This window comes from Panthera uncia (genome assembly GCF_023721935.1).
Source record: "Panthera uncia isolate 11264 chromosome B3 unlocalized genomic scaffold, Puncia_PCG_1.0 HiC_scaffold_1, whole genome shotgun sequence".
NCBI classification, from domain to species: Eukaryota; Metazoa; Chordata; class Mammalia; order Carnivora; family Felidae; genus Panthera; species Panthera uncia.
This window is the reverse complement of record NW_026057582.1, coordinates 1362398-1375333: the sequence shown is the minus strand read 5'-3', so window position 1 is coordinate 1375333 and position 12936 is coordinate 1362398. Positions and strand designations below refer to the sequence as shown.

The following is a 12936-nucleotide window of genomic DNA, read 5'->3' as shown; positions in this document are numbered from 1 at the left end:
CCTCCCCTGCACGCCCGCCGCCGCCGCCGCCGCCGCCGCGGCCGCCGCCGCCACCGCCGCCGTCGTCGCGCGCTCTCTCCTCCCACACGCCCGCGCCGCCAACTTCGGAGCGGCCGGCCGGACCATGGGGGCGCCCCGGGGCCGGATCACGTAGCTTCGGCGACCCCGGAGAGCCCTCGCGGCCCGCAGCGCCCTCCCGGCCCTTCCGGCGTCCAGGCCATGGGCGGCCGCGGCTCCCCGCTGTGCACAGCACCACCCGCGGTACGCGCGGCCGGGCCCCGAGAGGGAGGCGGGCGGCGGGGCGCCAGCCGGCGCCCCGAGACGGAGTCCGGGACGCCGAGGATGCTCGCGGGGTGCGCTGCGCCCCCTGGGGGCCGGGCCTGGAGCGGAACGCTGGGGGCGCCGGGCCCCCTGCTGGGAGGGACCCCGATCCGGACCTCCCCGGGTGGAAGGAGAGGGCGGGAGGCAGGTTCGCGCCCCGCGCTCCGAACTTTGTCGCGTGCCTCACTCCGGGGCCGGGACACGCTGAGATCTGGAGTCACTGGTGCTGGGTCCCGGGGTGGCACTGCTCAGGGGCCCAGGCTCACGTCCCCTTCTGCCCCCACCCCCCGCAGGTGGCCGAGGGCGGCCCGGCCCGCGAGCCGCTGCAGCTGTTGGAGGTGTCCCCCCGCAAGAGGCTGCCCAACGGGCCCGAGCAGGACCCATGCGGCAGCCGCCCTGCGCCCGAGGGCGCCGGTGCGGGCGCAGAGCAGGGCCACTCGGCCGGCGGGGGCGGCTGGTGCCGCCACTGCCACACGAAGCTCGCCGAGCTCAAGCGACAGGCGTGGAAGCTGGTCAGCGGGCCCGGAACACCCCTCCGGGTAAGTGAGCCTTTCTCGGACCCGCTTCTCCGGGCAGGGCCCGTGCCGGCTTTGGGGAGACCTCGGGAACCCCGGAGGGAGGCGAGGTTCCGCCGAGTGTTTTCTGCCTCGTTCCTTCCCTTCTCCGGGCCTCGGTTTCCCCTTCTGTAACGCGGTGCGTGTGGGTTGTAGCAGTTCATCCTAAGAGGCTCCGCGGTGGGATTGGAGGCCGGTAGGGCAGGCGCTTCTCCCCGGAGCCACAGATGTCGCACAGCTGGAACCGCAGTCTGTGTTTGGGAGGGGGAGGGGAGAGAGGGAGCCGGCAGGGACTCCACCCAGGGCGGGACAGCTCCTGCCCCGCCGGCAGCCAGAGGTTACTCGGTGCGCGGTCGCCCTTGGGGCCCCCGGGCCCCCAGCCAGGTGTCTGGAAATTGCACACCCGGGGCAGGAGGGCTTGGAGGACCAGAGGGTGGGCCTGCCGCTGTGAGGGGGGCCCTGCCTGCCCCCCTCCCCGGGTGGTGAGTGAGAATGGTGTGTGGGACATGGCCTGGGGCTTTGCTAACCTTAGGCAGTGGCCACCCTTTTGGGAACCGAGTGCCTGGGCCCCAGCCGCCTAGGTGTTTGCCCTGGGAGAGGGCTCTGCCAGATTCTCCAGCCAATGGGCTTGCCCTGGTCTTGGAAGGAGCTGGGACCATTGTTCAAGGAACAATGAGCGCTGGAAGTTTGCAAAGCCTGGGAAGGTGGGGGTCTCCAGAGGAAGCCCTTCCCGCCAGACCTTCAGTCTTTTTGAAAGCCTTCTTGGGAAGTCCGCACAATCCCCATTGAATCTAAATATAGGTCTCTAAGGGGGCTTAGAAGTCTGGGGTGGGGGCCAGACCCTGGGTTCCAGGGGTCCCCTGGTGTTCCTGTCTCTGCCAGGTGGGGGAAGGGAGGGGAGTCTCGTTTCTGTCCTGGGCGCACCCTTTCTCCGGTGGGGAGAGGGGACCTGCGGCCTGCCCCCCGGGGTGGGGCTGGACCCTCCTCACTTGCTGCTCCGGGCAGCGTGAAGGCTTTCCAAGCTCTGTGCCCCAGATGGCCTGCATCTGGTCGAAAAGACAGCAGAGGACCTTCAGGGCCCCACGAGAGGGTGGTTTGGGACAGACTTCCGGGGGTCTGTCAGAGCTGCCCAGCCATCTTATTACCCCATTAGGGGAAACTGAGGCCAGAGAGAGGAGTGGCTTCCGTGGCTGGTGGTGCTGGGCATGTTGGCCAGCTGGTTGCAGGTGGGTGGGGGATCCCAGTGGAGAGAGACAGAGGCCCTCATCAAGGGGGGGCGTGGCTCACTGGTCTCCTCCTGCTGATGCTGAGCAGGGAAGCGTCCTGACCACCCAGAGGGCTCACCTGCCCCCTGCCCCGGCCTGTCCTGGGTTTGGCAGTAGCCCTCAGTGCCAGGTGGGGGCTCACCCCCTTTCCTGGCCATCCTTGGTACCCAGTGGCATGCTCACCCAGCAGACCAGGGTCCCCTGCTTTGTTCCTGCTCCGCGGCCCCTCCCCCGCCGCGTTTCCTCCTCTCAGATGAATGAAGTCTTCCGGGGCCATTCTGGGAGCGAGGTCCAACCTGTAGAGTGCTGTGCCCACGGGAGGGAAGGCCCCATGATCCACTGTTTCTCCCCAGAGGATGGAAACCTTCCAGGCCCTTGGGCTGAGCCACCCACGCCCAGGGACCTAGGGGTTTGGGCCTGAGACCTCTGGACCTTGGTAGGCGTCATTGTCCTGTGAAGCCCAGGCTCTCCCTGGCGTCCTGGCCCACAACTTCCTTCAGGGAAGGCTGGGGAGTTGGTGCGTAGGGCACGTGCACGGACCTGCTTCTGCTTTCGGTTTGGGAGGTAGCTGGGGGTGGGGGGTGGGGGCTGTGTGTGATTGGCTTCGGTGAGCCCAGTCCTCCTCAGAGTCTGGCCCACGGTCCAGGGAAGCACTGGGCTTTGTTCTGAGGCCAGAAAGACACTGGGCTGTGGGGCTGGAGCCGGACTGGAGCCTGGCTATCGGAGGCCCTCACCCTGGGGGTCCCTGCTTGATCTCGGTGTAGAGAAAGGCTTGAGAAGGTGGAGGGACTTTGATCTTTCCGCCGGCTCAAGGTCACCCCATTTTCTGCCCTTGGCATCCCCGCCAGGGCTCCGCCTTGGCTCCTTGCCCACCCTCCCACCAGCAGACGGCTCCCTGCTCTGGGACCTCAGGCAGGTTTGTTGAGATCCGGGACCATCTGTGTACCCATTTCACAGGTGGGTAGAACAGTGCCAGCACAGGGCGGCTCGAACCCCTTAGCCCTTGCTGCTCTTGCCGGGATGTGGGCCTCGAGGGTCATTCTGTGCCCGGGTCTTTGGTGCCCGTGGGGTCGAGTGGGGCATTTGGAGCCTTGCCCAGCCATCAGGTGTTCCGGGTGTAAGGCCCTCCTCTCCTTTGCTGCTGTGTCCTCTTTTCAATCTGTGTCTTCCTCAGTTTCCCCGTCCGGGGAGTGAAGGTGACCGTGGTCCCCACCCAGGGACAACATTCTCGTGGAGTGGTTAGGACTGTGTCCTGATGCCCCCAGAGGGCATGGGAGGGTTGGAGCCTGGGAGACTGTCCTTACCCGAACCAAGAAGGGCAGTGGGCCTGGGTGTGGAGCGGACGGCCAGATGGGGGCCTCCAGGCTGGGCACCCCTCTCAGCCCCCTTCAGCTCTCGCCAGGTTCCCCAGATGAACCCTTCAGGACCCTTTCACGGACTCTTCCCACTGTGGGCCCAGCTACAGATACCCTTCTCATCCCCAGGTGATCTGGCCAGTTCCTTGCTCTGATCTCCCTGTGCCCCTCCCGGGTGCCCCTATCTCTGAAAAGTCTGCCGGGGGCTCGCAACATGTCCCTCGAAGGGACCAAACCTGGGCCTTCCTCTTCTGCCGCAGCTGAGTGCCCCCCAGCTTAGCCACTGGCCGCTGTGTCCCCCTTCCCCCGAGGCAGAAGCTGGGGCCATGTCCACACTGTTCGGTTTCCTCACCCGCTGCCTCGAACTGGTCAGCGAGTTCCTGCAGACCCCTGTCAGCATCCCTTCTGTCCCTTCCCGATGCCTGCCCGCCCCCAGCTCCCACCCTCAGTGCAGCCAGGAGGGACTTCTCATCAGGAGGGGTCTCTGCCAGTCCCAGTGCTGCTGTCCTGGCCCCATCAGACGGAGGTTCACTGAAAGGGACACCCCTGCCCACAGAGGCCACTCTGCCTGAAGGCCCCATCCTGTCCGTCACCCCAGGTGGTTTCTCATGGGCATTCCTTTTGCAGACCCCCGGCCCTCGTCCTCCCCTGTCTCCGTCCTCCCCCATCCTCGTCCTCCCCCGGCCCCTGTCCTCCCCATGCTCACATGGCAGAACTACGCAGCCCGAGTCGCCAGCGCCCCCGGTACTGGTGCCTGCACTGCTGACTGTGGCTGGGAGACTCAGCCTGCGCGGACTGGCTTCCCTCCACGTTCATGGCTCTGACTGCTCCTCTAGGGTCACTGAGCCTCCCTCCCCCATACCCCACCCCACTCTGGAAGGCCACCCGACCCGGGCCTTTCTCGGCCCTTTCCACACCCCTTGGCCACTGTGCTGCCCCTAGGCCGGGAGCTCTGTCCAGGCAGGCCTGGGGTCTGGGTGACCCCTGTACGTTTGTTGAATGACTGAGTGAGCCACCCCTCTGTGTTCACCCCCATGGCTGTTGGGCTGGATTCCTGCTCTCCCCTTCCCCACCCGGGTGACAGCCCCCATGGAGGATGGCCATCCTAACTCCCCTTGCAGCAGCGGGGGCAGGGCTCTTGCTTGGGGACCCATCCCAACTGCCATCCAGGTGCATCACACAGAGGTGACCACTTCACCAGAGACCCCATGACCTTCAACGCGTCGGTACCGGTGTGGGATTGATTAGCGCCCCCTGTTGAGGGAAAGGGATCGATTCTCATTCGGCTCTTGGAAACCTCTTGCTCACCTGGCAGGGGGTCCCACCCTCCTGCCCCCCACCCCCACCCACCCACCATGAGCTCCACAGCTACTGCCGAGGTCCCTGCCCACCGGTGCAGCCCCAGGCATGGGCTAGCTCACAGTTTGCACCAAGCTGGACAGTCGGTCTGAAGGCTGCTGGGGAGGCCGTGGCTTCCTGTCCAGTGCACGGCTCAGGGGCGACAGAAGTAGGCTCCTAAGGCTGGAGTTCTGGAGAGCCTCCTGCTTCTCTCTGGGGTCTGGCTTGGGGGTGGGGTTCTGCCAGCTCGACATTCAGCTGTCACTCCCCCGCGAATGTCACTCCCCCACCAGGAAGCCTTCTGAGTCCCCTGGGTGCTCCGTGTCCATGGCCCCCAGCTCTGACTGCACTGCCCTGCAACAGTGGGCCCCTGGGTCTGCTGTCCCAGCTGCCCTGTGGTCCTGGGAGGGCAGGGGCTGAGCTCAGCTGGCGTGGGACGTTTGCTGCCTGCGGTCAGGGTCCCTGAACCCCTGGTTCCCACGCTGTCGGGAGCCTGGCCTGGGCTCCACCTGTTTCTGGGGCCGCCCCCATGCCAGGACCAGGGTGTCTGCCTTGGGGCTCCACAGGGCAGGGCAGGCGGCCTCAGCAGAGCACCCCCGCTGAGCCAGGTGTTGGCAGGCTCTGGAGGCGGCTGGGGAGGGGCTGGGGAGGTGTGAGAGGGGCGGGAGCTCCCTGGGGCTGGTCTCCCATCTGGCAGGGGCCCCAGTGATGACTCAGCTGGGAAGGGATCAGTCTGTGGGCCTCGGAGGCTCCCAGGCCACTCTGGGGGACCGGGCCTGTGCCGGGGGAGGGAGGGGGGGCGGTTAGGTCTCTGTGAGATTTCAGCTGGCCCCTCCTCCCTGGGATAGACGGTGGTGCAGCCAGTGCCCCCTGGTATACTTGGGTCCAGTAATGGAATGACAGGGTCCTTGTGCCTGTCTCATCTCCTTGCTGGTCCAGGGCTTCAGGGAGTGAGGGTGGGCAGTGCGGGTGGGGTTGAGCTGAAGGGCTGTCAACCCCTGCCTTCTGGGCACCAGCCACAAGCAGAGATGGGGCTTCGGGAGCTGGCCTTGGTGCCGGCCAGTCCCTGTGTCTCGTGGGAGGGAGCACGAGGGGCGTCCCGCTACAGTCAGAGGTGGGGCCGAGCCAGGGGCGTGTGTAGGGAGATCGGCCTTGCTGCCTGTCTGCTGAGAGTGAGAGGTGGAGGGTCAGGGAGGGAGGCTGCTCAGAGCCTTGCCGCAAGACCTGTGATGGTTTGGGATGGGCCGAGGAAATGCATCTGGGGCCTTTTCCTGGGTCCCTTGATCCCTCGAGTGTCATGGAAGGATCTCATTTGGGAGTCAGAAGAGCCAGTCCTTATTTTAAATAGCAAGGCAACTGTAGTTTCCCTTTTCCTATGCCTGCGGGGAAGCTCAGGCCAGTGGATTCTTCAGCTTCCGCCAATGACATGGGCGTGTTCTCTTGTGTCTTTTGGGAATTGATCATTCCTATTTGTTCTAAAGCAACTGTCTCTAGTCACGTGGTTTTGTATCTGCCGTCTGCTGAGTACTTCTTGAAAGCCGTGGCCGGTGCTTTGTGCAAAAAGGTGTGGAGTGTGAGTAAATGAATAGAATAGACGTGGATTGAGTGTCCCCTTGGCCTGTGTGGCCTCTGTCTGCTCCTTCACTCCCTGGGAACAGAGCAGGATTCTGTGGGGGGCCGGGGGGAGTGGAGTTGAGGCCAGGCTGTCCCCTGGGTTCCCGGAGGCAGCCAGGCTAGGTGGCTGGGCCTCTGGGAGCCACTCCTTTTTAAAATTTTTTTTAAGTTTATTTATTTTTTGAGAAAGAGAGAGATAGAGCTTGAGCAGGGGAGGGGCAGAGAGAGAGGGAGACACAGAATCCAAAGCAGGCTCCAGGCTCTGAGCTGTCAGCACAGAGCCCGATGCGGGGCTTGAACCCATGAACTGAGGTCGTGACCCGACCCGAAGTCGGATGCTCAACCCACTGAGTCCCCCAGGTGCCCCGGGGAGCCACACCTTTTACTTTACTGCTGAACTCTGAGCTCTGAGCTCTCCCTTTCCACGACGGGAGGGGGGGTGCGTGGTGGCTGGAGACGCTCCCCTCCCCTGCGGGAGGGAACCCCGGGCGTGGCAGCACTGCCTGAAGCGGGAGCCTGGGGCATCAGCCCTTTGCAGGGTCTCTGCTTCCCCATCTGCGAACAGGGTCCTGGGGCCGAGTGCCTTGCTCCCCCGGGTTAAAAGGGGGCATTTTCACTTCCAGTGTCACATTTTGTGGCTGGGGGATCCCCTGTGGGGCTGGGGTGGCTTGAGGGCTGTCTGCAGGGGTCCGGGTGCCCTGTGGGTGGGGGGCTCCCCGCCAGCATCCCAGGCTTCAGTTGTGGGGGCTGGGCTGGGGGCAGGGGTGGGTGGGCTCAGCGGGCGCCTGGGGCTGACAGATTGATGGTCCCGCCGGGCCCGGTGCTGGCCTTCTGCACTCACCTCTGACTCCGTGATGGATGCTGGCCCACCCGTCCCCGAAGGTCCCTGTCCACCCCTCACAGCCATGATGCCAGGCCACCTGGAACCCCCACCGGCCCCACAAACTCGGCCCGTCTAAAACCTGAGGGATTGTCTGGGAGCCATTTTGGCTTGGCTTGCTTGGTGGTCACCCAAGCAAGTGCAGCCACGGGCCCTCCTGGTCTCGTTGCTGGGGGCCCCTCTCCTTGCCCCGTCCCTTCCCGAGCTCTCGGCATGTTGGGCCCCAGCCGTGTGTCCCAAGCTCGGTGGTCTGATCCAAGAGCCCCTCAGGCTCATGGTGGCCGGTGAGGAGCGTGGTTTGTGGCCGGCTGGGTGTCTGTGGAGACGGGTCTGAGGGGACTCATCCGGCCGGCGCGGTGGGCCAGTGGGGAGCCTGGGGGGGTGCCTGGCAGTCTGGGCGCCGGATCTCGAGATGATGCTGGGACCCGTCCTGTCCCGTGTCTGTCCTCTCTGCTGGGTGATGGGTGAGGAGGGCTGGCTGGGTCTGTGCTGTGGGATCCCTCCTCTCAGAACGCCCCTGGGGCTTGGTTAGGTCAGGGGCTGGGGTGCACACCACCCTGGGCTGTGGGGTGGTGCTTTGGGAAGGGGGAGTGGGGAAAGGGAGCCGGGCAGACGGGAGGGCCGATGCCTGCGAGCCGTCGGCTGACCTCTGTCTGAGCAAAACACGCTTAACTCCACCACCCCACGTGGTGAGGGAGGAAACAGCACGCGTGGGGGTGAGTGACCCTCCCATGTCTGTGCTCATAACGGAAGTGCTGTGGGGCTGGGAGAGAGGACTCTGGAAAGGGGCATCCAGGAGGGCCTCCTGGACGAGGTGGCATTCGATCTCAGAACTAGCCCCACAGAGATGGGGTGAGGGCCTTCAGGGATGGCCTTCTGGGGTGGGGATGCCTGTCTCGGGATGCCAGGTAGAGGGAAGAGGGGAAAGGGGATGAGGTTGAAGGTCAGGAGGTGTGGGGGAGCGGACTCGCCCTCCAGCCCTGGAGCTGAGCTTGGGGCCAGGGATCCCCTGGAAGTCCTTCCACGAGAGCGCTGCAGCCCTGGGTCCCCCTGGCGGCCTCATCGGAGGGGCCTGGTGGCTGGGTGCACATCTGGGCTGGCCACCCGCACGCAGAGGTTCCCATCAGGAGAACTTGGGAGGCCCGGGGCCAGCTGAGGGGCACGGGCTCCACTCCGTTTCAGCGGCCGCCTCCTCTGGCTGGGCCGCCCAGGGCAGCGTCCGGCCTCCCTGGGGCTCTGGGCCCTCCTGAGTGGCCCTGAGAGTGTGCTGTGGCCCGTGGCTCAGATGAGGAGAATGGGGTCCAGGAGAGCGGCAGCTCACCCCCACAGAGTTGGACTGAAAGCCGTGTCTGGGTGAGCTCCAGGCCCCCCGAAGCGTGTGCAGAGCCCCCTCGAGTGGGGAGCGCCCCCAGGAAGCCAGCCTGTCCACGCCGCTCCCCACCCCCCAGCCGAGGCCGTCCTGCTGGTCAGGCTGTTAGCCGTCAGGGTCCCCGCCACCCTCGCGTGGCGTTGTGGCATCGGGCAGAGGACAGGGGAGGCCATTGAAGGGAGGGGGTCTCAATGAACTAGTGTGTGCCCCGAGCTGTCCAGCTGGCTGGTGCCTGGCACAGGGCCTTGGGGACGGGTGCCAGTCGGCGCCGGGTGGGCCGGGCAGCACCCCCCGCTCCCCCACGCCACCCCCCCGGCAGAGGAGGGGAGCCTGTGTCAGCTATGGGGCCTTCGGAACTGCAGCCTGGTGGGACCGGATCGGTGTCCGGGGTTCTGGCTGGCGGGTGGGGGAGGGTCTGGCCCGGGGGTGTGCCGTCTTCCTGTCTTCCCGCCGGACCCAGGGGATGTGGGTGGGCAGGGCCTCTGGCTGAGAGTTGGGCCCTCGGCGAGGTGCGTGGCGGGTGGAGGCAGGGGTGCGGCGGCCCAGGTGTGGCTGGCCGGAAAACCGAACCCCTGCCCCCCACCGCCCCCCGCCCCCGGCTCTGGGTCCCCCAGGCCGCACGCGACATCGGAATGTCATCGCCAACAGAGCCTGCAAGGTTGGAGCAGCGCCTGGTCCGGCAGCCAGGGGTCCCTTCCTGGACCTGTGGTCAGCTCCGGAAGCAGTGGCTGCCCAGGGTCACAGCCCGGGGCATTTGTTTGTGGAGGGAAGGGAGGGTGAGGTAGAGGGACCCCAGCGAGGACCCTGGCTCCAGCCGCACAGAGTGGTGGGCTGGGGAAGGGAGCCCCTAGGCCTCAGGGCCCCCCCCGCAGGCTTGGCCTCTGGGCCCGTCTGCCCTCCGAGAGGCCCTGCCGGTGGGTGCTGAGCCCCTTTTTAAAGGCGGGGTGACGAGGGCTCAGAGAGGGTTGTCTCGCAGCTCTGAGGTCTGGGGCTTTTTCCCAACTGGGGAGCACGGTCCCCGCTTCCTCCTGTGTCGGCCTCAGTGTGGGGATCTGGGAGCTCCTGTCCTGCCCCGAGGGTGGGCGCCGCTCGCCCTGGGCTGGGGAGGCCCCTCTGGGTGGGATGACGGGCGAGCTCGTCCCTGGAGCAGTGGTTCTGGGCCTCCAATGCAGGAGGAAGTGGAAGGATTACTTGAAGCAACTTGGAGACCCCAGAAAGGAGATGAAAAATGGAAAGTCGTTACATTTAGTGGGGGAGCCTCCCTAAAACCCTGGCGGCATGATGGGTAGATGGTTTGCAGTGCTAAATTGAATCAAATTAAAAAAACATTTTCCAAATGCAAGTAAAATATCTTTTAATTAGACTGCAGAGGAAAGCGAAAGGTAATATCTTGCAGTGGGGTAATTACTGTCTTTCTGAAGGTGCTGGGCTCCGGAGAGGGGGTGGGTGGTAGACGGCATGGTGACTGGGCCTTTCAGGGGTCAAAATTCCTGCAATTGGGCCAGTGACCTCTCATGGGCTTGGGCCTGTGGGCCCTGGCAGTTGCAGGGGAGACCTGGCTTCGGGGAAGGGCCTTCCCAGCCCCCGGCATTAAGGTCTGAGGGCTGCTGGCTTGTGAGGGGAAGGCCACCGTGGTCCCGGAGGGGGGAGGCGGGCGGGGCTGCAGGGACTGCCCAGACTTTGTCTCTGTGGAGGCCGCCCAGGGGCGGCAGGTGGTGTGGGTGAAGCTCCCCCCTCCGCGGAGTCCTGAGCACTGGGCCAGGGTGCTGGGGGTGGGGAGGCTGTCCTGGCCACAGCTTGCTGTTTGCCAAGCTGGTCCAGCAGCCTGGCGAGGTCCTAGGTCCCTCCGGTGTGGGGCGCATGCTTCCAAGTGAGAGCAGTGAGTGGCCCAGCCCGGTGCTGCCCGGCCTGCCAGAGGGGCTCAGGGCCGGGCGGGCTCTCGGCCCCACTAGGGTCTCTGCGTGGTCACCCAAGGCAGGGCTCTCCTCTCGTGTCTCGTGTGTGTGACACGAGACGGAGCTGGGAGAGATACCCTCTGCCCTGCGCAGGTGAGGATCCCCCGAGAGGCGCGCTTGGCTGCCGGTGCTGGGAAGGGGTGGTTGGCCCCACAGTGGGCTTGGGCCACGGGGTGGGCCCAGGTGTGTCTGGGCCGGGGCTCCTGGGGGGCTGGCGAAGCGCGGCTGGGGTGTGGTGAGTACCCCCTGCCCCCAACTGGAGCAGACCTGCCTAGTTTCCTCCTGGGGCTTTGATGGCGGAGCTTGAGGCCCTGGTGGGGCTGGGGCCTCCCTGACAGCTGCCATGTGCGTTCCTGATGACACAGCTGGTGTGTGTGGGGGGGTTGCTGTGTGCCTGTGGGGGTCTGGTGCGTGCTCAGGTCAGTAAGTCCCCCCCCCCCCCCCCCCCCCCCCCCCTTTCCTTCCTCCCCCCTTCTGCCACAGGGCCCCCCCACAGGCCTGAGGTCCCCAGGCCGGCCTCGGCCCTGGAACAATGGGCTGCCGGGCCTGAGGGGGTGGGGGCTGGGCTGGGGGGGGCTGGGTGGGGCTGGGCTGCCTTTCAAGTCTCTTAATGGCACTTCCTTCCCCTCACACCCGGCCACCATTAGCAGCCTCCTGCTGAGTGGAAAAACCAGAGTAATCAGAGCTGGGACCTGGAAAACAGGCGGGAAGTGACAAGTGACAGAGCCAGGCCCCGTGTGAGCCCTGCCTGTGGCTGGGGACAGGGTGTCTGGATTCCATCTGTGGCCCCGGGTGCCAGCCCGAGTGGAGGCTCCTGCAGGGTCTCTGTGGGCCTGCCCCCCGCCCCCACCCCCGACTGCAGGAGCCGCTGGGGGGTGTCTGCTGATTGGGCCCAGGCATGCGGAGCACTTCAGAGGCTCTGGAGGCCTCCGGGCCTTGGCCGGAGAAAATCCAGGCCTTCTGGAGGGACCCACAGGTCCGGCAGCTGGTGCACCTTGCCTGGCCAAGTTTCGTGGGACCCGGTCTCCCTGGGGTATGTGGGGGGCGGTGGGGGGGCAGTGGTCTGGGCTGCGGCTGAGCCGGGGAGGACCGGACAGGGACTGTGACGCAGGGGCAGAGCCACGGCCCCCGGGGCTGACCAGCAGTGGCCCTTGTCAGCCAGCCCACGCTGCCACAGCGGGCCCCCTTGAGCCTCCCAGGCCTCGGTGCAGGGGTCGGGCTGGCCACCGCTCAGGCCCGGGGAACCTGGGTGGGGTGAATGAGATGCCCTCTGTTGGAGGGGGGCCTCAGCTTCCTCTTGTGCGTAAGGGGCGTATCTGGGGAGGCCGGAGTCCTGTGGGGGTGGTGTGGCTGGGAGAGGAAGAAACTCCGAGTCTGGAGGGTCATAGCAGGTCCCGAGGCGGGGGCGGGAGGAGCCCCAGCCGAGCGGCCCAGCTGGCCATGTGAGGACGAACGCCCTGGGTGGTCACGGCCACAGCTGGGCCGGGCCAGTGCTTTGTGGAGGGTCTGGCTCTGGCTTTGACCCCGACCTCCCCAGGGCTGCCCCAGGGGGGCGCCAAGGCAGAGCCTTGGTCAAGGGACCGGGCGTGGGCCCTGGAGATATGACTCTTGAGAACTTGTCTCCAGTGAGGTTCCTTCTGAGGATTGGCTCTCTCCTCCTCTCCCTCCTTCCAGAGGTGTTCCCTCTTCCAGAAGGCCTCCCTGACCTCCAGGCGGGGTGAGGGCCTCCCTCGGGCTGACCTGGCTCCTGTCCCTAGCCCCTTCTGGACGCCAGGCTCACGATGAGGGAGAACGGTGTGTCCCCCTCCCCCGGCGCACGGCCGGGACCCTGGGCTGCAGGAGGAGTCACCAGGCGCCGCACGCCCTGGGCACCACGTCCATACCTGCGATCGAGCAGGGTGGGCTTCAAGCCTCCTGCCCCCTTGCCAGCTGGCACCAGTGCCTCCGTCTTCCGTGGACCTGGAACCGCCTGGCTCGCCTCCGCGGAGTGTCACTGCCCGGCGGGACTTCTGCTGGCACATTTACGGCAGGGCCGCCTCGCGTTTTCCTCCAGATCCCCACCAGGGCCGAGGCTTCACCAGGGCAGGGAGACCCCACCTCGCCTGGGGCTGAGCCGGGCCGGCCCTCAGGGTGGGGGAGGGTGTTGCTTTCGAGTGGAGCCCTGGGGCGCCTGCAGCCTGCAAGCGTGGAAGGGCCCCGGGCCAGGGTGGGGGGTGTCTGCCTCCTGGATGCTTCGCAACCTTGCGGCCTTGGCTGCTCGAGGCCCGCCCGGGTGTTGGGGGAAG

General features: G+C 66.1%; 1 protein-coding gene across 1 annotated transcript in view; it reads left to right on the top strand.

Moving 5' to 3' along the window:
* Positions 1 to 41: 41 nt before the first annotated feature.
* Positions 42 to 12936, top strand: part of KIF26A (kinesin family member 26A) — a gene marked incomplete at its 5' end in the record, with an annotated part of 40515 nt that continues 27620 nt past the window's right edge. The window contains one exon of the mRNA XM_049611973.1: positions 42 to 860. Coding sequence (XP_049467930.1) covers positions 42 to 860 — 819 coding nt within the window. The remainder of the gene's footprint in view (positions 861 to 12936) is intronic.